Source organism: Syngnathoides biaculeatus, chromosome 2 (genome assembly GCF_019802595.1).
Source record: "Syngnathoides biaculeatus isolate LvHL_M chromosome 2, ASM1980259v1, whole genome shotgun sequence".
Lineage (NCBI taxonomy): Eukaryota > Metazoa > Chordata > Actinopteri > Syngnathiformes > Syngnathidae > Syngnathoides > Syngnathoides biaculeatus.
This window is the reverse complement of record NC_084641.1, coordinates 9587865-9610340: the sequence shown is the minus strand read 5'-3', so window position 1 is coordinate 9610340 and position 22476 is coordinate 9587865. Positions and strand designations below refer to the sequence as shown.

The window sequence follows — 22476 nt, the reverse complement described above, 5'->3', positions numbered from 1 at the left end:
ACTCTCGTGACCCTTGTGAGGATAAGCGGCTAAAAAAATGGATGAATGGGAATGTGTGTTTTCATTGTGTCTCACCCCAAAATGGCTCCCAAATCAATGGCACAGAGGTAAAAATTCTACAGAGAATTAAACAAGATCCAGAAAACCATGCATTAAATTTGAGTAAATAAGTTCTACTGGCCCCTAAAAGAAGACATTCTTTGGTACAAATCTGATTTTGTGGTGGGTGGGCATGTGTTGGGGGAAAAAACAAACAAACAGCATGGATGCTTGGGAAAAGAAATTGTTTTGTAGCAATGAGACTTAAAACTATATTTTGTGGAGGGCTGTAAAAAGTGCCATGCAATATATATACAGTGTCTTGTGAAAGTATTCGACCCCTTGAACGTTTCAAACTTTCGCCACATTTCAGGCTTCAAGCATAAAGATATGAAATACATTTTTTTTTATCAAAAATCAACAACAAGCAGGACACACTCGTGAAGTGGAATGAAATTTATTGGATATTCTAACCTTTTTTTAACTAACTAAAACCTGAAAAATTGGGCGTGGAATATTATCCTCCCCCCCCCCCCCCTTGCATTACTACTTTATAGTGCCATATTGGGGCTATCTTGCTTTTTCCAATATGTCTTCTGTACCCACCATCGTTAATGCTCTCTGGGTCATGTTCCTCCATGTACCTATTATTAAAGTCCTGATGTCTGTTTCCAAACATAAGGAATAGAATAAAAAAAGTTGCCAGAAAAATAAGTCCTCTAGTATAGTACAGTAATCCAAGAAATGTACTCCAGTACAATAATGAAAGATTTTACTTGGTTATTTCCCATCATTGCTTTTCAGCAACGTAGGTGATGAAACTACACACACACGCTGAAAATCATCAGATCATTTTGGTACACGTCTTTGACAACATTCCCAAATTCTGACGTGTCATTGCAGTCTCTAAGGTGAGTTGCACTTGTCTCGTTGATGCGGCTCAACACCAGCCGTCTCATAGGTGGCTACTAGCCACCAATCAGGAACCGCCCGTAAGGGGCCCCAAGCGGGCGATTCCAGACAAGTTGTCCTTGCGGCAATGCCTTTGTTTTTGCGTTGACACGGGCCAACGTCAACAGTCTCAAAGGGCCCGCTTTAGCGCACAGCCCGAAGCAATTGCCTTGGGTTGGCAGTCCTGTTGTGACATCTTTGAATGTAACACCGAGACGGATTCAAAGAGAAGTTCCACATCGAGACATGTTCTGAGACAGGTTGAAGCACGTCGAGACAGGTCCCAGTCGCTGTGATCTTTTCACGTGCGACTTCACAAGTAGCATGTTCAAACATCATGTTTTTATGTTCTCTCACGATATCACCTCGACTGCATGTCGAAAGCGGTAAGCCAAAACAGAATCCCTCATAAGCTCTCTTTGGCATCCCAAACGTGCTCGACAAACACAGGCTTTCAAAAAGGAGGGGGGGGGCAGAAAATGAAGGCTGTGTAGCAGTTGGGCACCTTCTGCCACGGTGTTTGTGTTTTACGGCTGATCGGCAAGTCAATGCAGCCACAGCAAGACAGCTTAAACCCAACTACACGAAATTACACAGAACTAGACCGACAGTGATGTGATTAACATCGCCGGTTCATTATCAGTGTTTGGGCATGTAGCAATGAATTTTATCTACATATTTGTATATAGACGGACTGGTTGGAGAACATGTTATCAAGAGGAGAAAGATGGAGGAGATAAGTCTTCTGATGTGTGGGCAAGGAGAAGGATTGGCAGCGTGAGCGACTCAAATGTTTGGGCACCAATGAACTCTTGAGACGTTCACTCTGCAATAATAAAAAATAAATACATTGAGCTTTATTTGTACAAAAAAAAAACCTCACACACTGACAGCACACTGGCCCGCAGGGAGGCATGCTTTAATGTTGGAATAAAAGTACATCCCGATGAGAAAAAAAAAAACACAATTGTTTCCTTATAGAGTCCAACCAAAGGAAGGGTAACAGAGAAAGATGACAAATCGTTGAATTGGGTGCACATTGAAGGTTTTGTGGGTTTTTGGAGAGCAAAGGGAGCCACTATCAAACATGAGGGGGTGGGTTAGCTCATGCAAACATACTGTATTTTACATTCTTTCCTCACTTTTACAAAGTTCAAGACCCTTTTTTTTTTTTTTTTTTTTTTTACAGAAACAATACAATTATGAAAATCTCCTCAGCCTTATCTGCCTCGCTGCCACGTAATGATGTTAATAGGCCTCTTTGTGACACAACAGAAGGTGCGACGTATCTGGCCGTAGAAGCAATGCATCAAACCTCAACTCTCCAACAGAACAGAACAGAACGCTTCAAGCGCTTGCAGCTGGAGGAGTGACCCCCAACCACGTCAGTGTGAGAGAGACCATTCGGTGTGCCATGGGAAATAATCCCATTTCAATTCATTGGTCCCAAAATCTCTATTTATATACTGCAAATTATGTAAGTTTCTTTGTCAAGCTATGGCAGCGACATGAAGTGACAAGACAAAACAAGCATTTTACTATTCCACTAGTTGGTCGAAGTAGCAATCTGACAAGATGTCCATCCTAAAAACGAGTCTGTTAAAATGCTGAGACTGGTTGGAATGACCACTTCAACCTGAGTACAGTCCACCAAGGACTGAAAATCAGATGATGGGTTCACGAGAAAGAAGTTTTTTGGATGATCGTGCCTAAAGAAAATCTGATCAAACATGCCCTCAAATTAGAGTGAAAGTGTACAATTTAATTCTTTTCCAACATATCTCCTCGACCCTGTGATCCCATCTGCTACTCGGGAAACCCCCTCTGCGATTGGCTGACATATTTCAGTTAAAAATATCGGACAACAAGTTGGGCGTAAATTCTGAGGGGGTTCTGTAAGCAGATGCATCAAAATTATATTTCAAATGGAGTCACATGCCCAAAAAACTGCGCATATGGAACATATTTTTTATGACAAGAGCAGTGAAGGCAGCAGTCATGAACTTTTATAATTTTTTTTCCTAATGGACGAGTTTAGATGCATTTAAAGTGCTCATTCAGTGTTTTTTTTTTTTTTTAGAAAATTCCACAAAGACGGAAGCCATGTCACTTTGCTAGTAGGAGCTCCGTTTCATCTGTGCATTCACCTGTTGCCATTCATAAAACAAAGAACAATCTGCTTAACTAAACAGATCCACGTTTCACACTGAGTAAAATGAGATGAGACCGTCATTATTTTAGTACATATATACAGTACTTTGGGTGACATTTGTGTTTGGTGCTGTGCCGTGAGATTGTTGTAAAATATGTGCTTCGGCTCAGTAAAATTTGAGAAACACTGAGCTAGAGCACCATAGAGCTCGAAATGATCTTTGGGGTCCTGATGAGATTGAATGCAAACTGTGAGGAAATTGCGTATATGGTTTCCAGCACATGTGTTTGGGAGAGTTGTGGCGAAGTGCCACTATCCATATGGCTTTCTAGTGCTGTAGTTGGCACAACGTGCAGGCTCCTCACAGGTCCTGGCATGCTAAGGACAACAAACCAAGCCCTGAATCAAATGTGACCCTGTGTGAGCACCCAAACGTTGGCAGAACAGTCCTTCATAGCGACAGGAAGAGCAAGGCACCCATTACAGCAAGATCCACTTGAAGACATTACGGTCCAGCACCAAGAAGGGAAAAAGGCCCATTAGAATGGTGACTAATGGAATCCAGATGGCACAAGGGGCCTGCGCAATGAGGATCATCTGGTTTTTTGTTGTTGTTGTGAGAATCTCAGTCCCTGAGTTGGGTCTGCATTCTGATCCCTGATGTGATCCGAGGCGCCGAAACAGATGTCGACCCGTCACATACTAGCTGCTGTATATGTGTGTTTGTGGTTTTCAGCGTGTGAGTGAACTCATGCAGTGACAGGTCAGAAGTGGAAGTGTTTGCACATCCACCGGATACAACTAGCACAGGTGCGTGTACAGCAAGTGTTACTTGACTGAGTCAAATTGACGTATTAGATTCGTAGGGAAGGTCCCGTCGAGCCAGATTCATAGCCCACATCCACCGCCGCGTGTGGCCCACCGAGCAGCTGTCCTGGGAAAGGCTGAGCCTGCACCTGCCGTTCCCGGAAATTCTGGATGTAGCTCTGCATTACAAGATAATAACAAGTGAATTAAACCTCTGATAGCAAAAAGAGCTCACAATTTGGCTGTGGCTCTACCCAATGGAACTGACATCTAAAAAAAAAAAATTGTGGGGATAGCCACTTAAAGCAGCGACTGGCCCACTGTCCGATTTTTAGCGGCATTCACTAAAATTAACAACTGACCCGCATCGTAAAGTATAGCGATACCTTAAACTACGATTGACCCGACTTAGCATTTCTTTATGATAGAAACGGTCAGAATTTGGTTTGACTTGTGAGCACAAACTTCAGATAACGGTGTGAGCACTGTATTGTGACAGATGATTCAACGTACTTCACAACTGGCTGTTTGGCAAAAATAATTGGTGGCAATTGGTTACTTTTAAGCTCTTTGTTGCCGCGCTCATCTGAAGGTTACTTGCCAAAGTAAACATAAAACAAAGACAATTAATCACACATTGTTTACACATTTAAACCACATACCTCTGCAGCTAGAGAGCCAACATACAATACATAGAAACTCCATAGCCACATGAGCTAACAAAAGGAATCTATGAGGCGAATTTGTTGCCTTTGATGCAACACATCTGAACACAAACGGTGCTGCAACACATGTAGAGCGACCATGTAAAAATACTGACAGATAAACAGTCTTTATTCTCTGTGAAGGACGACTAACATTTCTGCCGTACTGAGAAATCAAGAGAGGAGCTAAGCCTCCATTAGAGTATATCTGTATGTCTGCCTGGAACCAGAATCTAGAATGGATTGCATTGCATCGTAGAGTTTCTTACTGTACTTAGTGGCATTTGTTTCTACTCACGGGTGAGAGGACATCAGTGTCATAGCGGCGAATTGGGTTTGGCTTGCGGCGATAGGCAGGTTCCTGGTGGAGTTGCTTGGCTTGGCTCTGGCTGGAGGATCCCAGATGCTTCTTCTTCTTCTTCTTGTGGCGGTAGCGGTCATCCCGTTGGCGAATTCGCATGACCTGCATCCTCCTTTGCTGACGACTAATGATGACTGGGGAGGAGGAAGGAGGCCCAATTAGGTAGGTAAAATGACCCAGAAAAGATAGAATTTGAATCACTAAATGAACAATAGTTTGAAAGACTACCTGTGACCCAATTGGGGTTCTGTTCCCTTCACAGAATGCTGTCTTGTCAGTGTTTTTCAACATGAGAAAAATCTCAGTGCAAACATCCCAAAAGGTGCGGTTGATACAGTGAATCTAAAATGTCTACACGCTCCTGTTTAAATTTGTTGTCATGGAAAAATGAACGACAGAGAGAAGTGTAGTTGCACAAGCGTACACACCCTACAATAGAGCTCGAGCACCTACGTCACCAAAGTCACGTGATTGCCCATATTGACAGCCTAGCAAAGCATTGTTCAATGCTAAGTCGGTTGGAGACGGCACAAAAATATGTCTTATAGCACGAAGCCCAGAGTTTTGTCCTATACCGTTAAATATTTAGGTGATAATAAACGAAGGTACATGGAAAAATTTGAGACACTTGGCATAGAGGACCCATATTTAATGCCAAAGTCAATGTTTTCACCAATAACAAATTTGACTGTTAATTTGCTTCCGCTTGTCTTGTACAACTGGATCTACACATGGATCTGGTGAATAAGTCATCGAGATTTACACAGAAGAGTTTGAAAGCGTAGAAAAGTCTGGAGGTATACAAATACTTTGTTGCTGTTGTCAATCAAGAATAAATCCCACATAGTAATGGACCCACTCAGATTTTTTCAATACAAATACCAATATTTAAATAAATAATAAAAAGAGGACAGTGAGTCGGCTCCTCTGTACACTGAAGCGTATCGCTGCCACACGTAAACCTCTCTGCAACAGACATTTTATTTTCTTATTTTAAATGCGCATTGTTATCAATGAGCCAACTTGGTATTATGAATACTTATTGGTAATTTGACATTGAGAAGAATAATTCCTACCTGAAATGAAGTGATGGCTACACAGTCGTGTATACTTGGTTGGGCACCATCCATCATGCTTAATTGCCGAAATCCATCGATCTTTTCTGGTATTTTCATCTGGTATGCTATAGAATGATCTCTTTTGAATATGTGTCTCGTTTGTTGTAACAACCAACAGCACAACAGGTCTCAGGTATTGTAAATACTCCCCTCCGGTTCAATGTCTCCCACAATGTCGAGCAGCTCTGTTTGACCGGCAATATGGCGGCGTGAAAAGAGTGACGTCGCGTGCACGAGCTCTATAACTGCAGATGTGGCTGTTTTTTTGTTTTTTTTTTTTTTGGCCAAATATACTGTATCTTTTGGAATAATGAACCAAAAGTTCAACCTTGGTTGATCAGAACAAAACACATTTCCCAAGATGATTTCATGTTGCATTTTGCTCAATTTTGAAACCAAGGATGAACCTTTGGGCCGTAATTCCAATAAGTATGTTACGTTCCATTGTCAGAAAGATTTTAAGATTCTAGAGTCCCACAAAAGTCATTATATCAGGTTGAGATTAATTAACATGCGTGAAAAAAAAACCCTTCAAATTCTCTCCCCATTTTTTATTTTTCTTTAGGTACGACAGCTACGCTTCTGAAAGGATTAACCCCAGAATTAGGGCACAGCTAACGTCATGTCTCCTCACCCTTGGTATGCGAGTAGCCTTCAGCAGTCACCTTCCACTGGACCACGACTCCCAACAGTGTCAGCGCAGGCCACACCCCCAGCACCACCCACGTAAGCCAGCAAACCGGCTTACCTGGGACGGCTTTCATCCGCTCGTACATGTAGAGAACGAGCGCAAAGAGCTCCACAAAGTAGTCCAGCGCTACGGTGATGACAGCCGCGCCGAAAACGGCAGTGGACAGCGTGGTAAAGATGCGCTGCCACTGCAGGGTGAGCACGGCAAAGAGCATGCCCAGGCCAAGCAGCACGCCCAGAGGCACCCAGACAGAGCGTGGCGGGCTGTGGGAAAGCTCCTCCATTCCCACTAAGGTGGCCACGGCCACCAGCAGGCCGAGCAGCAGGCCCACCATGAAGAGGCCCACGCTGCGAACCAGCATGGTGACCAGGCCGCACAGCGTGCCGATGCCCAGGCCGATGCCCACCGAGGCCTCCACACTCAGCTGGGTGTCCAGCACGCGCTCCTTGTAGCAGAGCATGAAGATGACCACCGAGCCAAACATCAGGCCTGTCAGGAACATCACAGCCTTGAAGCAGCGGTAGCCTGGAGGCGGATCGATGACAAATGATTTATGTGAAACTTCCTTCAAGGTCCAGCATGTTCATAGATCAAAACTGATGCTGGGTGAATTGTGCCTGGGCTACTTTAATTAGATTTATATTCAATGTGAATTCCATCAGGTCAGCCGAGGCCATCTTAACACCATCTAACATTGAACATTTGTGTTATTTTTTTACTATTGTCTTTTTCTGTGTTTATCATAAAATTCATGCGCATTTCTAAACACTGGGATACACTTTGCATAGAAAACATCTAACAGTATTATTATTGAGCTCGTAGAAGAAAGTGTAGGAGCCGGTTTCCATGTCGCGGTCAGATTACAGAGAGAAGATTACGAGTTGTTTTCACTTCCCCGCACTGACGTTTGCTAGCTTGCTTTGTGTTCTGTGAATACTAAGTTGCAAACACGTTGATGTCAAATATGTGCCACTTGACATGTGCATGAAAATAGATGAAAGGTGGGCACTTGGGCCTGAAGTTCAACCAACCCTTAGTGTGGTGACAATGAGGACAGCCAAAAGTTCAACTCACCAAAGAAGCAGTAAATGACGCCAAAGAGGCAGCACATGGAGCAGACCACGGAGGGAACCACTTTGTAGCGGCCAACCGAGTCTTGGCATCCGCTCAGCAGCCTGGGGCTGGGCTCCAGTTCGGAGGCGGTCTGCAGTGTTTCCAAGGCGCTCGTCATGATGACAAAAAGAAGAATGGAGAACCCGGGAAATGAAGGATGAGAGGCGATCAGATGAGAGGCCAACGTATGGGGAGACTACGGAGCGCCGGTCGGCTGCAGGCCTTCACCTGTGGACGCAACAGATGCCTGTGACTGAAATCATTCTGGAAATACTGTAGTTCTGAGAATCTTCCAAAGCAATTCAAAATTTCAAGCGATTGAAATGAATAGGAAATTAAGGGAAATAATGGGACTGAACCAGGAAATTACAAAAATGAAGTTTACCTCTTGAAAGGAAACTTGATTGATTTAGTGGGGGAAAATATATTTGAGCATAATAATGTCATGAAAGTCCAGCTGAATGTGAAATCAGAAAGGCTTTGGTAGAAATGCAGGCTAAGTTTAAGAAGTTTGGGGGAAGATATTTTTTATCTGCATGTTGGAAGGTACTTTTTTGGGTGAGGGGCCCCTTATCATTCGACGTTTTGAATTGGAATATTGAAGTATTTTCCTCGAGCTCGGACTGGCAGGACTCTAGATTTTCCATCGAGACCAGCACTGATCTGCTATTCTTCAACTTCAGTGATGTGATGTTAAGGCGAACAAACCACTTGGTAAAAGAACAAATACCGATAAATTCGATTCGAGTGTGACTAATCCCTCCGCCATCCTTGTAATAACAGCAATCTTCACAGTGTTGTGACTGAGCCACACACACGAGTGCACACTCTCTATTCAACTCCACTCAGAGGTCAAAGGTTAACATCGACCTTGTCAACATGGATACTATAAATCACCATTTTGTCTCCATTCAAGACATTTCAACAACGTTCCTCTTCTTGTATAGTCACTAAAACATCCTGCAGGCACCCAAACATGTCATTAATAAGCATATTTTGATGAGGGATGATTAGAGACCACCGCCAAGCACCCCTGGACCGTGTGTGTTTGTGCATATGTGTGTGTGCGCATGTGTTTGTGTGTGTGTAGTCGGATTAAGCCATTTCGTACTGCAGATGTCAATGTGCATCATCCTCTTAGATAAATAAATCAAACAAAATCTCACAGACGACTTTTCGTCCAGGGCTAAAACATAAACACTGACCCCCTCTGCCCTGCTTCCTGTCTGTTGCCATGACAACGATGGAACACTGACAGACAGTTGTGAGCGCTGATCTGTCGCCTCAAAATGACGGACCGGCAACAACCATAGCAACAGCATGCGAGCCAATCAGAGGCTCAGGAATGTAGTCATGCACAGACACACACTCTGTGTGTGTGTGAGAGACGGTGCTGGTTCAGGCTCTGTTAGTCACATGCTGATCAATAATTGGATAAAAGTAGAGGTCCATCTATCCATGAGTGTGCCGATGACCCAACAACTCCACGCACACACACAAACAGCACACATACCAGAGAATTAATGCAATCGGACCAGACTCACAAAGTGCTTGTCTGTGACGCAAACAGAATGCAAATCGAGCAGACAAAAGCAAAGCAGTTGGAGGTGAACCATACATATAAAAAAAAAAAAAAAAAAAAAATTGGTTCAGTCAAAGCCAGCAGTGTGCAAACGTAGCGTCTGAATCTACTCACGCCGACCTGACGGCATCTCCTTCGCGTCTCGTCCTTAAATGACTCACTGCACCCAGCGACCTTTTTGTTCTATTCACATGCCAAGTGAACAACATCACAGGCAACATAAAGCAGGCACGGCAAGCTCGGAGTGGCCGCCAGATAATTGTGGCTCACCGTTACTGTCCGGAGAGAGGGTCATGTGGATCGATATGAGGCCGCTGTGGAAAGTGTGACTGCGCGGCGTCACGTGTAAGACACGTCCAAGCCCGACACAGACGGTATGGTGATACAACTCAGGACACAAAAATTAAAGGTTGAAACCTTCCATAGGAATTAAACTCAATAAATGGGAACAAACCTGGAATTTAGCTTTGGATATGCCATCAGTGAATTGGGGGGGGAAGATGGTGGCAGTCTTAGGTACTGCAGATGTGAGAGGATTATTGTTTTTATAAAAAAAAAGGCATGGTTACAAAAAAACTTTCCATTAGAAGCAACTTCTGTTTTTTGAGTACAGTAGTCTGTGCGTTCATGTTCCTGGAATGTGCAAGGATATGCAATACTTCCAATACAAGAACACGTCTAGAAGATCATCATCAATTACTCTTCAACAAAGTATCATTATTCATACAAATCTGTTTTGCAATAAACATTTGGAACCAGATACAAGAGTAGGCCCGTGAAATAAATCCGCTCTCAGATTACTTCGCGAAGCAGGGAAGAGCAGAAAAGCAGCTGCTCATTTTCTGAGGAATAAGTACTTTTAATTTTGTATGACATTTGGATTTTCTTTTTTTTTTATGAATAAGTATTTCTTTTTATATATTTACTAATGTGGCAGATATTTAACTGGTTGTCTTAAAATAAAACAGATGGCCTTCAATGTAAAAAAAAGAAAAAAAAGTTACTTCCGCAAACGTTTTGGCGCTTTAATTAAAACACTGTGAAGCCTTGAAAGTGTGATATTATTGTACACAGTCTGACGTAAGCAAGGAGATTGGCTTATGACAAAGCTAAATGTTTATATTTACATATGAATATGATACCTTTCTGTTGAATAACCTTAATCGTGAAGAATTCCTAAAATTCCTCAAGAAAGTTTCCCAATCATCGATTCATTTTCTACACCACTTGTCTTCACGTGCAGGGCCAGGAAACATTTATCAGAAATGTTTCCTTCATTTGAAACGTGTAAGACTGGAAAAGGGACTTTGCACTGCTCCAGGTGGTAATCGGGCCGCCCGCTCTCGTATGCGGCTACTCATCACCACGGAAGTGGCGAAAGTCCTCTGACAAAGCCTCCTCTTTCCCCGCCGCCTCGCGGCCTAAGCGAAGAGGAACCAAGTCGCCTCCCTGCAACGTGAGCCGAGGAATTTCAATGATGCTTGTTGCCGTGGACAACAGCAACCGTTCTTTGGTGAAACTAAACAAACAAGAGGGGCATGGAGGTTTTGCAAGGAGCACACGCTGAGAAGGGGATGATGATGATAACACATGACCGCATCTAAAGTGACATGTTGTGGCTTTTTTATCCCCCCTTCGACGCTCACTGAGCCGCCGGGCTTGAACGAAAGCCTCTGACTGCGCTGATATTGTCGCCGCTTGCACACAAGCCTCACCCTGTCACACTCGACAGTCACCATGCTTCCATAGTCCAGTTCGCCATCACCACTATTTTCTTCAGCTCTCTTCCCATATGTAGTTTGTATTTGAAACAGAATACTGTTTTATAAGGCTGCTGTTGCATTCATTACCTTTGTTCCATCTCTCCTTTCTGTGTTGTGTGCGGCGGGACAGTCCCAAGTTACTGTGGAAACCATGTTGTGAGCATGAGTGGCAGAATCTAAGCATTTATTTTGATTTGCGTGAGGACATTTCGCCAAACTGGAGCGTTTTCCACTGCCTTCATCCCAACATATCTGTTGGATTACAGCAATGCACTTTCCTTTGGAGCCAGCCAGCCTTCCTCAATTGTCTTCAGTTGGTCAAAAATGCTGCTGTTCACCTCACAACTGGAACGCACACCTCCGATGCCTGTGAACTTTGTGGTTCATGTTATGATTCTGCTATTAGTTTTCAATTCTCTAAATGCCCCCGCATACCTCTCTACGCTCCCGCCTGGTACCTCAACAGCTCCTTTTGGAGCTTTTCGTCCAAATAATGGAATGACTTAACACCCTCACTGCCATTTTAAAACCTGCCTTAAAACTGCCTTGTGTGTCCTCCTCATCTTGAGACTCTGCTGTTGTTTCAGTCTTGATTTTCTTGATTGTTTTAAGCTATATTATCTTTAACTGTTTTATATATTGGCGGCACGGTGGGGCAAATGTAGAGTATTGGCCTCACAGTTCTGAGGACCTGGGTCCAAAATCCTGGTCCCCCACCCTGTGTGGCGTTTGCATGTTCTCCCAGTGCCTGCGTAGGTTTTACTGGCCACTCCGGTTTCCTCCCACATCCCAAAAACATGCAACATTAATTGCAAACTCTAAATTGCCCCTAGGTGTGATTGTGAGTGCGGCTGTTTGTCTCAATGTGCCCTGCGATTGGCTGGCAACCAGTTCAGAGTGTATTTCACCTCCTGCCTGATGACAGCTGGGATTGGCTCCAGCACTCCCACGACCCTTGTAAGGATAAGTGGCTCAGAAAATGAATGGATACTTTATGTTTTATCTTTGATGTATTCTAATTATAAATTTGACAATTTCTATATAGCATGATTGCTGAGGGATTGTTGAATTTTCTGTTTTTCTTATTAATGCCACAGACGTCCTCTTTTGACTTTTGACGCTGCAGCTGACCCATAGAGTTGACATCCCATCCACACGCCTATTTAGTACTTTGTTTTTGCAGCTGAATCAATTCCAGGAGAACTGATGCCAGAGGACCACAGACGTCGTGAGGGTGTCTGCAGCTCCACCAGTTCAACCCCAAACAAATATAGAACAACTCACTTCCTCATTACTTAGATGACGGTCGCAGGTGGGCTGGAGCCTATCCCAGCTGACCTTTGGGGTACACCCTGACTCGTCACCAGCCAGTCACAGGGGACCTCGAGACAAACAATCATGCACGCTCATATTCAGACTTGAGGACAATTAAGTCTTCCAACCAACATACAATTTGGAATATGGGAAGAAGATGGAACATTTTACTACTGAGGCAAAACTGTGCACTAGTTGACAACTACATGCTACTAGTTCTACGAGGGACATTGGGAGCATATGAGATTTGAAGAAATACAGTTTTGTCCCACAAATAACATGTAGTTCTCTTAGTAGTTTGCCCTGGCCTTTCCTTTCACTCCACTAGTGTACCCAAGTCATTCTATTAGTGCCCTGAAATGACCGTATCCTAGTATACCCTTTGTCCTCACTATTAAGACGAACCAGTGCATTAGTAAAACAACTACATTCTATTAGGGAGGGATCTTTCTGTTCATTCATGCACTACACAGCTCTATGACATTTCTGCACACTAGTCGAAAGACTACACGTTATAGTACTTGCCAATTGTCTTACAAGTGAGGATAATGTCTATTAGTACATGGGCAATTTACAGGACATGTACGATATTGAGTAAATACTCAAAAAGCTTGCCACAAAGACAATTCAGTGGACTAGTAGAATGACTTGTGAGGCAAAACTTTGCATTTCTTGACAACTCTATGCTATCTGTAGTACTAGTGATTTTCTGAGTTAACAAGCAGTGCTTCATTAGGTCTCCTAGTTGCACACAAACTAATGCACAGTTCCGCCACACATGTAATTGTTCTGTCAGTGCATCCTAGTCCTTCTATTAGTTCAATGAATTCTCTTACTAGTGAAAACATACAGTGTACTGGTACACACACCATAATGTATAGCACAAGAATATTGAATAAATGCTCAAAAATGGGATTTTTTTGGAGGGGGGGGGCGACAATGAGTAAGTCAGTTGTTCACACCTCAGACGTCTACTCGTGCGGTACTAGTAGATGACCAATTCAGCGCACTCGGAGGGCAGAGTGCTGTAGTAGGATCAATGAAATCACCCGGGATCGTAAAACACAAGTGCAAGGAACCAGTGCAAGAGCCATAGGCACACACGCAGGCCACTTGTATGACGCTTTTGGGGAAATATGATTACATTTTGCGTATCCGTAGATTTGTATCTTGTTCGTTTATGCCTGGACCTTGAGTTTATATCCTCTTAACAAAATGGATTGACCGCGTCTAATTGCACAAACGGCTTTGAAATGTTTGCGCTGCCTTCGCGGACCGCTGGGAGACCTCAGGGATGAAAACAACAGCTCCGCAGGTTTGCGCCTCACGTTGCAGCGCTGCCCGTCCAACCGTTAAGATGCGCGCTCCCTCACAACGAAACCATCGACCGGGACGCGGCCGTCCAGTGAACTAGGCCGAGAGACCTCCATTAGAAATCTTTCTGGCCAATGGCCTGAGAGCATCCGTCATTCGGCAGCAGGTGGTGCGAAGAACAGGACTCACCATCGCCAGCTCCGACTGGGGGACGCGCCATCCCCGCGGCGTCCCCGTGACTGCGCAGGCAGCCAGCACAGCCCCGAGCCCCGAACATGCCATGGAAGCCCACCGGCACCGTCCGTCGGCCTGGGGCGAGCCGATGCGCCTCTCCCGTGTCGGTGGATCCGGATGCGACTAGTCGTGCATGGCTGGAGAGAGTCGTTGCAAATAGGGAGAGGGACGCCGCGCGTGACAGGAGATGGTAGGGGGGTCGCCAAGCGGATCTGGAGCGGGCCCCAAGCCCGGATGAACGGACACGAGACGTCGTGATTGCCGTGAAGGTACCGCGGAATTGCAGGCGGACGTCGTGCCCGCGCATCTGCTGTTGCACTTTACTGCGTGGAGCTCACCTGCGCCCACTACAGGCTGACAGACGAAAAACACACCACTCCTAAAAAACAAAAAGGATGCACCAAAAACACTCTCTCTTAGAGAGAGAGAGGAAAAACAATACGCACAAAAATCCTCATCTCTTGAAACTAAATATATTCTTCCTTTAAAAAAATGATGCAAAGTAGGAACCACAAAATATAACATGACCCATAAAAAGGACGCAAGTCCTATAGATTTAATATCAGATTGTGTGAGAAACAAACCTTCATCCATCCATCAAAAGTAGCTTCTCAAGACTGGCTGTGCAAAGGGCGGCGTATTCACCCTGGACTGCTCGCCACAGGAATACATACACTCGCTTTATTATCATTATCACGTCACAACTACATTTCAAGTGCCCAACCGTTTGCGCAAAATAAAGCATTTAAAAAAAAAAAAAACGCAGAAAAATTAACAACAAATAGTCTTGGACACAAACCACACTAAACTTTATTCAGTGTTGTAGGGAAATTATTTCACAAATCCTGAAACTTCTACAGTGCAGATGTAGTAGCATTAGAGATATATTCATTGGAGTTGGTGAACATCCTTGGAACCTTTTGTCCTTTTTATTTGTCAAACAACCACGCAAAGTGCACAAATGCTTGATGCAATAACTACCCACACAACTTTTTTTTCCATGACCCATTTCATCCATCCATCCATCCATCCATTTTCCCTGCAGCTTAATCTCACTAGGGGTCGCGGTTGTATTGAAGTCCATCACAGCTGACTCCGGGCAAGAGGCGGGGTACACCCTGCACTGGTCGACAACCAGTCACACCTATGGGCAATTCAGCCTCTGATTAACCTTCCGTGGAGGTTTTTGGGATGTGGGATAAAACCGGAATTCCCAGAAAAATCAAATCCTCACAGGCACGGGAAGCGCTCGCAAACTCCACACAGGCGAGGCTGGTTTTGAGTCCTGGTCCTCAGAACTGGCCCAAATATAGCACCTTTATGGAGGGGTGGTGGGTGTGATTGGTTTGTCAGCTGGGGGGGTTCAGAAATGAGGGGGCTACCGGACCCAATGAAAACTGTACCTAAACATTTCACTAGTAGTTATAAATGTACAATTGGGTATGTGACAAGTATACTTAAACTAAATTGAATCTGTAATGAAAACACTATTAAGAAAATACTATTTGGGGGAAACATTTTTCGTTGTCTTCGTCCTAAGAGTCATGTGCTTCTCTATGCCCTGGGTGTAGCCTTTTTGGTTTTGTTTTCTTAGGCTCGGTGCAGGAAAAGAAGATTGATGGGCTTTGCTGGGATGAGCAATGTCCGTGTTTTGGCCTGGGTAGGGGCACGGTCGTCTCCTGGCCGGACCTCGTAGTGCTGCATCAGCTGGCGACCACAAATCAAGCATTCCAGACCAAGTTCTGAGCACTCAAGATTCAGGCCACGTGATGTGAGTCAAACATGGCGCCACTCACCCTGCACAGAGCGAAATACATCTCCATCTCGGCAACTCTCTTGCCCACGCAGCCTCGAACACCCACGCCAAAGGGGATGAAGCTGTACGGGTGGTGATGGAAGAAGCCTGGGGTCAGCCTTTCAGTGCGAAGCCATCGCTCCGGCATGAATGCGTCGGCACAGGCGAACTGTGTCTGGTCGCGGCTGACAACGTAGTGGCACAGATGGAACTGAGTCTGCAACCACATGGCACGAATGTTTCTTTCACATCGCTCAACAGCACTTGGAGGCAGCGCAATGTAAATTCAATTCATCCATCCATCAGTTTTCTTTGACACTCGTGAGAGGGTTACAGCTCCTCAGTAAGATGCAATAATGTCATTTTTCTCAAATTCTCTTGTGTTCACATATCCATTCATCCACAATCCATCCTTCCATTTTCTGAGCCGCTTATCCTCACAAAGGTCACGGAAGTGCTGGAGCTATCCCAGCTGTCAACGGGGAGGAGGCGGGGTACACCCTGAACTGGTTGCCAGCCAATCACAGGGCACATGGAGTCAAACAGCTGCACTCACAATCACACCTAAGGGCAATTTAGAGTGTCAAATTAATTTTGGATCTTTGTGGGATGCGGTAGGAAACCGGAGTGCCTGGAGAAAACCCACGGAGGCACGGGGACAACTTGCAAACTCCACACAGGCGGGGCCGTGATTGAACCCAGTTCCTCAGAACTGTGAGGCCAACGGTGTACCAGCTGATCGACCATGCCGCCTGTTCAAATATCAAATACTTAAAATGTTAAAACACAACAACACTGGTATTAGTGGTTAGTACATCTATGGCGTTTTGCATTGTTTGTTAGGTTTAAGCTAGCAAACTTTCGTATAACATAAATAATTAAATAAATACATTTTAGTTATTTTAAAATAGCTTAACTTTCAACAGGAGGTTGCGTTAAACAGTCTGAAGGCTCTTTTTGAAGACTTTTTCAGCTCAAACTGCCATATGTTGTGCAGTGTCACCCAATGAGAGACAAAATGAATGCGCTGGAGCAGAGAGGCGAGGAAACACTCCCAAGGAAGAAAACTCGAGCAGAGCCCAGATTCATTGTGTCCGTACCTTCTTTGGGAACCAGTAGTTGTCCAAAATCACTTCATTTTCTGCAACGAAGCGTCCGTTGCCAGGAACAACAGGATACAAGCTGGAGGAAGAAGACAAGAGAGCTGAGTCAGCTCACGTGAGATTCTTGGAAAATAAACATACAACGTTTGCAGAGAACCCCTGCCCGAATGGGTCCAAATATTTGTCCAAGCAAAACAAATGAGTCAGCTCACCGTAACGTCTCCTTGATGACAGCCTTCAAGTAGGGCATCCCTTTAAGGTCGTCCATATTGGGATTACGTCTGTTGGCACACACGGCATTCACCTCGTTATATAGTCGATCTTGAACCCGCAGGTCCCTCGCCAAGTGGTACAAAGCCCAGGACAGCGTGTTGGAGGTCTGAAATCATCACGTCAACAGTTTAACTTTGCATCACAGTAGGAGATAAAGACTGACATCGCACACGGCCCGAGATATGTGATCTTTGAGCGAGTGTTCCGCTAAGACAAACTAGTGCCGGCTGGATGTGCTACTTCATCAATTTTCACACAGCTGCAGGCAGGCGCAGCAACACAAGTTTGTGTTGGCTGCAGATTGATTCCTTCAGCGTCATACGATCCATGTCCTTTGACATCTTTCCTCACTATTCTTGGACAAACAGGAACTTTCTCACTAGAGCACACAGCACAAGTGAATCATTTTGAGGGGCTTGCTGTGGCTAAGAATTACAGTATTAACCAAATAACGAGAATAAAATTCGCAGAATATAATTTACAAAAAGCCACAAAGCCAATGAAAGCGTGTTATATTTGGCAAGCTTATAAGGAGCATCGCTATAGGCCGAGAGAAGTGGCCTTCAAATCCAGTATTTCCACATTCCGCATTTTCCATGTTCACTTTTGTATTGGAGACAGCCCACACATCACACTGAAGAGGAAAGAACTACACTGTCATGCCAAAGGCCAAACAGCCTTGGGAGGTTTTGGTCAGATGACTGACAAGAAAAGTTTTCTTGGACGAGAACAGCAGATTGGTCCAGGTCTAAATCAGGTGACGATGTTGTCCACCGAACTAGAAATGATGGTAAATGGACTGCACCTGTATTGCACTTTATCTACACCATCAGCATTCTTTGCAAAGCCTTACTTGCACCCATTCATACACCAAAGGGTGTATGGATGGAAGGTGCCACATGGCCCACTGGGAGGAAAACTAGGCTTGAGAGTCATGCCCAAGGACAGTTTGACACGCAGAGCCAGGAATCAAACCAGCCACCCTTCAGTCACTGGACAGTCGTCTACGTACTGATCTACAGCCGCCCAGTGATGAAATTGTGAGTATTTGATGACATTGCAGCTTTGCGAGAAAAGCCCCACCGAGTTTAGTTTGTTCCGTTTGCCAAACTACTCGTGGTGTATCTCAAATACCCACCCCCCCACCCCAAAATCCACTCCCAACCTACAGCCCGCGTGTTGTTCTCACCGTGTCGACTCCACCCAGCAGCAGCTCTGTGACACTGATGTAGATCTCAGATTGAGTAATCTTCTTGCAAGACAGCAGGTAGGTCAGGTACAAGCCTTCCTCCCGCTCACCTCGCGCCGTCTGAGTTTGGATGTCAGCCAATCTGCTGTCGATGAGCTTCTGTGCTGTAGTGTCAAAAAAATGTACGGTGAGCTTCTTCAACTCACACCCCAGTGATTCTCCAAGTAGGCTATGCATAACTTACGTGACGTTAAGGTGGATTGAACTTTTTAAATCCTGCACAATACATTAGTAAAGTACAGTTCAATTGTATTTAACTTTAAAGTTCTTTTTAAGTGCAATGTTTTTGAAACTTTGAATGATGTTGCAGTGGCTTACAATCATAATTTTTTTAGCAATAAAACCTCTGCCCCGTTTTTGAGGCACACTTTGGTCTATGCTACTGCATGTAGATAGAATTTTAATTCGCTGTGTTCTCTGACCTCGTCATGTGTTCAAATATTATATCCAACCATCCATTTTCTTTGCTGCTTATCCTCGCGAGGGTCGCGGGGAGTGCTGCAGCCTATCCCAGGTGTCAACGGGCAGGAGGCGGGGTACACCCTGACCTGGTTGCCAGCCAATCACAGGGCACAGGGAGACAAACAGGCGCACTCACAATCACACGTAGGGGCAATTTAGAGTGTCCAATTAATGTTGCATGTTTTTGGGATGTGGGAGGAAACCGGCGTGCCCGGAGGAAACCCACGCAGGCACGGGGAGAACACGCAAACTCCACACAGGCGGGTACGGGATCGAACCCGGGATCTCAGAACTGTGAGGCCAGCGCTTTACCAGGTGATCCACCGTGCCGCCTGTTCAAATATCATGTCATGTCATTATCCAAGCCGCTTATCCTCACAAGAGTTGCGGGAAAGCTGGAGACTATCCCTGCTAGCTTCGGGCGAAAGGCGGACTACACCCTGAACTGGTCGCCAGTCAGTCACAGGACAGACATCGACACCATCACTGAGCGGGAAATGATCCCACGCTGCCCGCACCAAAGGCAGGTGTGTGTACCACTACACCATCAGTGACCATCAGTCCAAATATTATATATAAAGATAAAAAGATAAAGACATATCAAAAACGTAAAGATTAAAAACATTGCACCAATCGATGCTAAGTGTTAACCTGTCAATAGTAACATGTTTATTGCGCTAGTATTAAATTAGCAGGGGGGATTTTTAATCGAGAATTTTTGTTGGGGTGATACTGGGTGTAAATATTTGGGAACCACTCTTTTAGCCCACCTGTGCCATAGAGGTCATCCCAGGCCTGCACAAAGCGCTTCCAGAACGGCAGGATGCGGTAGGTCCAGCGTGGAAAGATAACGAGAATCTCCGAAAGGGTCAACATGTCGTTGACAGCCGCGATGAAGCGCGCCGTGTCTTTGGGAATATTCTCCTGGAGGCAGCCCAGCCTGGTCTCAAACAGAATGGAAGAGATACCTGCACATGATGGCGTTCGGGAGAGCTTCAAAAGCATCTCACGCCCCACCGCTGCCTCCACTATCACTGCAGTGCCGTTTCACCTTCGAAGCCAAACTTGTAGAGCTCTGCAGTCACATCTAAAACCGAAGCCCGGTCTGGACTGCAACTGCGGAGGAACTCGATGCGTTGCAGGAGATCTTCAACCACCTGGTTGATGATGGGAGCATATGCTGACACTTCCTGCAGCTTCAGCATCTTTGGGTTCAGTGCGCTGCGGATCCTGTACCACTCCTGCCCTTTGCTACAAGGTAAAAGTAATCCAAGTCCACCCATGAGTGCATTTTCATCTTCCTATATGGAGGCAAAGGGCATGATGTTTAAACACACTTTCATTTGAAATAAATTTGCACATTTACTTAAGTACATAAGTATTTGATACTACCCACACTGAAGTGATTCCCTCCCTGTCTGTCTCAAGGCACATATAGACACAGACAACCATTTGTAGACACTGAACTCATGCGGGCTGCACTAAATTCAGTGATAATCTTACCATGCCTTTAAATTTGAGTTTCATTTATTATTATTTTTTTTTTACTTTTAATGGAGAGTGCAAAAAGGACATTTGGATTTAATCTTTAAATATTTGCTTTTAAATATTTAGGTAACATTTTTATCTAGGCGACACGGTGAGTCAGCTGGTAAAGGGTTGGCCTCACAGTTCTGAGGACCCGGGTTCAATCCCGGTCCCGCCTGTGTGGAGTTTGCATGTTCTCCCTGTGCCTGCCTGGGTTTTCTCCGGGCACGCCGGTTTCCTCCCACATCCCAAAAACATGCGACATTAATTGGAGACTCTAAATTGCCCCTAGGTGTGATTGTGAGTGCGGCTGTTTGTCTGGATGTGCCCTGCGATTGGCTGGCAACCAGTTCAGGGTGTACCCTGCCTCCTGCTCGTTGAAAGCTGGGATGGACTCCCAGCGACCCCCATGAGGATAAGCGGCAAAGAAAATGGATGGATGGAATTTTTATATATGTTCAAGTAGTGAACAAGTGAAGTACAGCACTTTTGAATTTTCCAATACTTGAGTGCTGTGACTCAAACTGTGCAGTGGATTTCACGTTTTCTTTTTTTTTTTTTTTTTTTTTTTTGTGGTTGTTGCATCTTTTTTTTTTCTTTTTTAATCTTTGTTGTATATTGCATGTCCAGTCCAGTCCAGTATACTCACTCTACATGCAGGCCGTAGGCTTGTCCCCTGAGGTCTCTGTATTCCTTCCAGTGGGGCAACTCCGCCCGCACCGGGTAGCGTCCTTCCTGCTGGATCACCTGTGCAATGAGGTCGGGACTGGCCACGTTGACCAGGTCCAATGGGCCGAATTTGGAGCGCCAGATGGGCCCGTACAGACTCTTTTGTAAACACTGGAGAAGAATCTCGAGTTCAAAAAGTGCGAATACAATACGGAGCGTCCTAGGTTAAAACGATCGAAACGGTTGACAATCTGATATTTTCATTGAAAAAAAAACGACTTACGCCGTGAGGGTCGCAAAACGAGGACGCCCTGCAAAAATGTTTCCTTGTTTGCTGCCACTTGATATGCATTATGACAGAAATAACGAATTACGTGATCATCACGAAGAGGCTCTGAGCATGTTTCGTTCATACTTGATTCTACTTTCGAACCATGCACAATTACCTTCGTGAATAATTACAATTAGAGAGTCGAACCGAACAACACCCCTGCTCGGTGAATTAGGCTCGGTGAACAGTTCTGCTTACCTGCAGCAAGTGGCTCTTGTCCGCGTATCCTTTGACAAATAACCAGAAAAGTGTTCTTGACAAAGTGGGTCCGGGAAGGTCATCGATGGTCTTCAGTTTGGCCGCCTCGGTCCTTGCCTGAACGAGTGTTCTGGTCCAGATATCGAGCGAACCTCCGCGTCGGCAGAGTGCAAAGAGGAGAGTTGTCGGAGACGGAGAGCCGAACATTTCCTTCTTATGTATGTTTAGCACTTAGAACGACTGCTATGGTGGAGATGTTTGGTTGGGTCTGCTTTTGTCCGCCTGCCTATCCAAATACAGTACTGTACACTTGTACTGTACTGTAGGATCCACTGTGGCTTTCCAATGTCGCCCAGTGGAAATTATGTGCAACTGCATCGTTGCGATTGGCCGGCGACCAGTTCAGGATGTACACAGCCCGGGTAGGCTCCAGCATCCCCGCCACCCGAGTGAGGATAAGCGCTTCGGAAAATGGATGGATTTTCATGAATGACGTTTTTTTTTTTAGTACGCTTATAGCAGGGCTAGTTTTTCGCATTAAGAAGGATTCACGTATACTGTCTCATTACTGTTATTGGAGTGGCATCGTGCACTTTTCATTGGTGCATATTTACCTTGACTAGTAAATTCAGTCAAGATTAGGACTGCAATGTTGACAGACAGGATTGTTTTCTCGTTAACGCTGTCGAAGATGCTTGATTGTTGGACCCAAATGCTTGGCCATGT

At 44.9% G+C, this 22476-nt stretch overlaps 2 protein-coding genes and 1 long non-coding RNA gene across 5 annotated transcripts; 1 reads left to right on the top strand and 2 right to left on the bottom strand.

Moving 5' to 3' along the window:
- Window positions 1-1708: 1708 nt before the first annotated feature.
- On the bottom strand, window positions 1709-14587 carry LOC133507123 (transmembrane protein 198-B-like). Of its 3 annotated transcripts, none has more exons than XM_061831856.1 (6): window positions 14099-14587; window positions 12566-12663; window positions 7898-8164; window positions 6767-7348; window positions 4952-5148; window positions 1709-4128 (listed from the first exon to the last, which is right to left on the bottom strand). In XM_061831856.1, exons 3-6 carry the CDS (start codon window positions 8052-8054, stop codon window positions 3997-3999), a joined length of 1068 nt encoding a protein of 355 aa, XP_061687840.1. In that variant the 5' UTR covers window positions 8055-8164; window positions 12566-12663; window positions 14099-14587; the 3' UTR covers window positions 1709-3996. The 3 variants fall into 3 exon arrangements, with proteins under 3 accessions (XP_061687840.1, XP_061687850.1, XP_061687831.1); XM_061831866.1 differs by lacking the exon at window positions 14099-14587 and adding an exon at window positions 13558-13994; XM_061831847.1 differs by lacking the exon at window positions 12566-12663 and having other exon boundaries at window positions 1710-4128; window positions 14099-14582.
- LOC133507135 (uncharacterized) lies at window positions 5053-6764 on the top strand. Its single transcript, XR_009796751.1, has 3 exons — window positions 5053-5176; window positions 5277-5336; window positions 6698-6764. It is a non-coding gene; the product is annotated as an uncharacterized LOC133507135 (long non-coding RNA).
- A 343-nt stretch (window positions 14588-14930) lies between the features above and the next one.
- On the bottom strand, window positions 14931-22067 carry LOC133507117 (sterol 26-hydroxylase, mitochondrial). Its single transcript, XM_061831833.1, has 9 exons — window positions 21751-22067; window positions 21202-21392; window positions 20077-20276; window positions 19796-19993; window positions 18504-18667; window positions 17254-17420; window positions 17039-17120; window positions 15940-16155; window positions 14931-15850 (listed from the first exon to the last, which is right to left on the bottom strand). Exons 1-9 carry the CDS (start codon window positions 21955-21957, stop codon window positions 15734-15736), a joined length of 1542 nt encoding a protein of 513 aa, XP_061687817.1. The 5' UTR covers window positions 21958-22067; the 3' UTR covers window positions 14931-15733.
- Window positions 22068-22476: the final 409 nt, after the last annotated feature.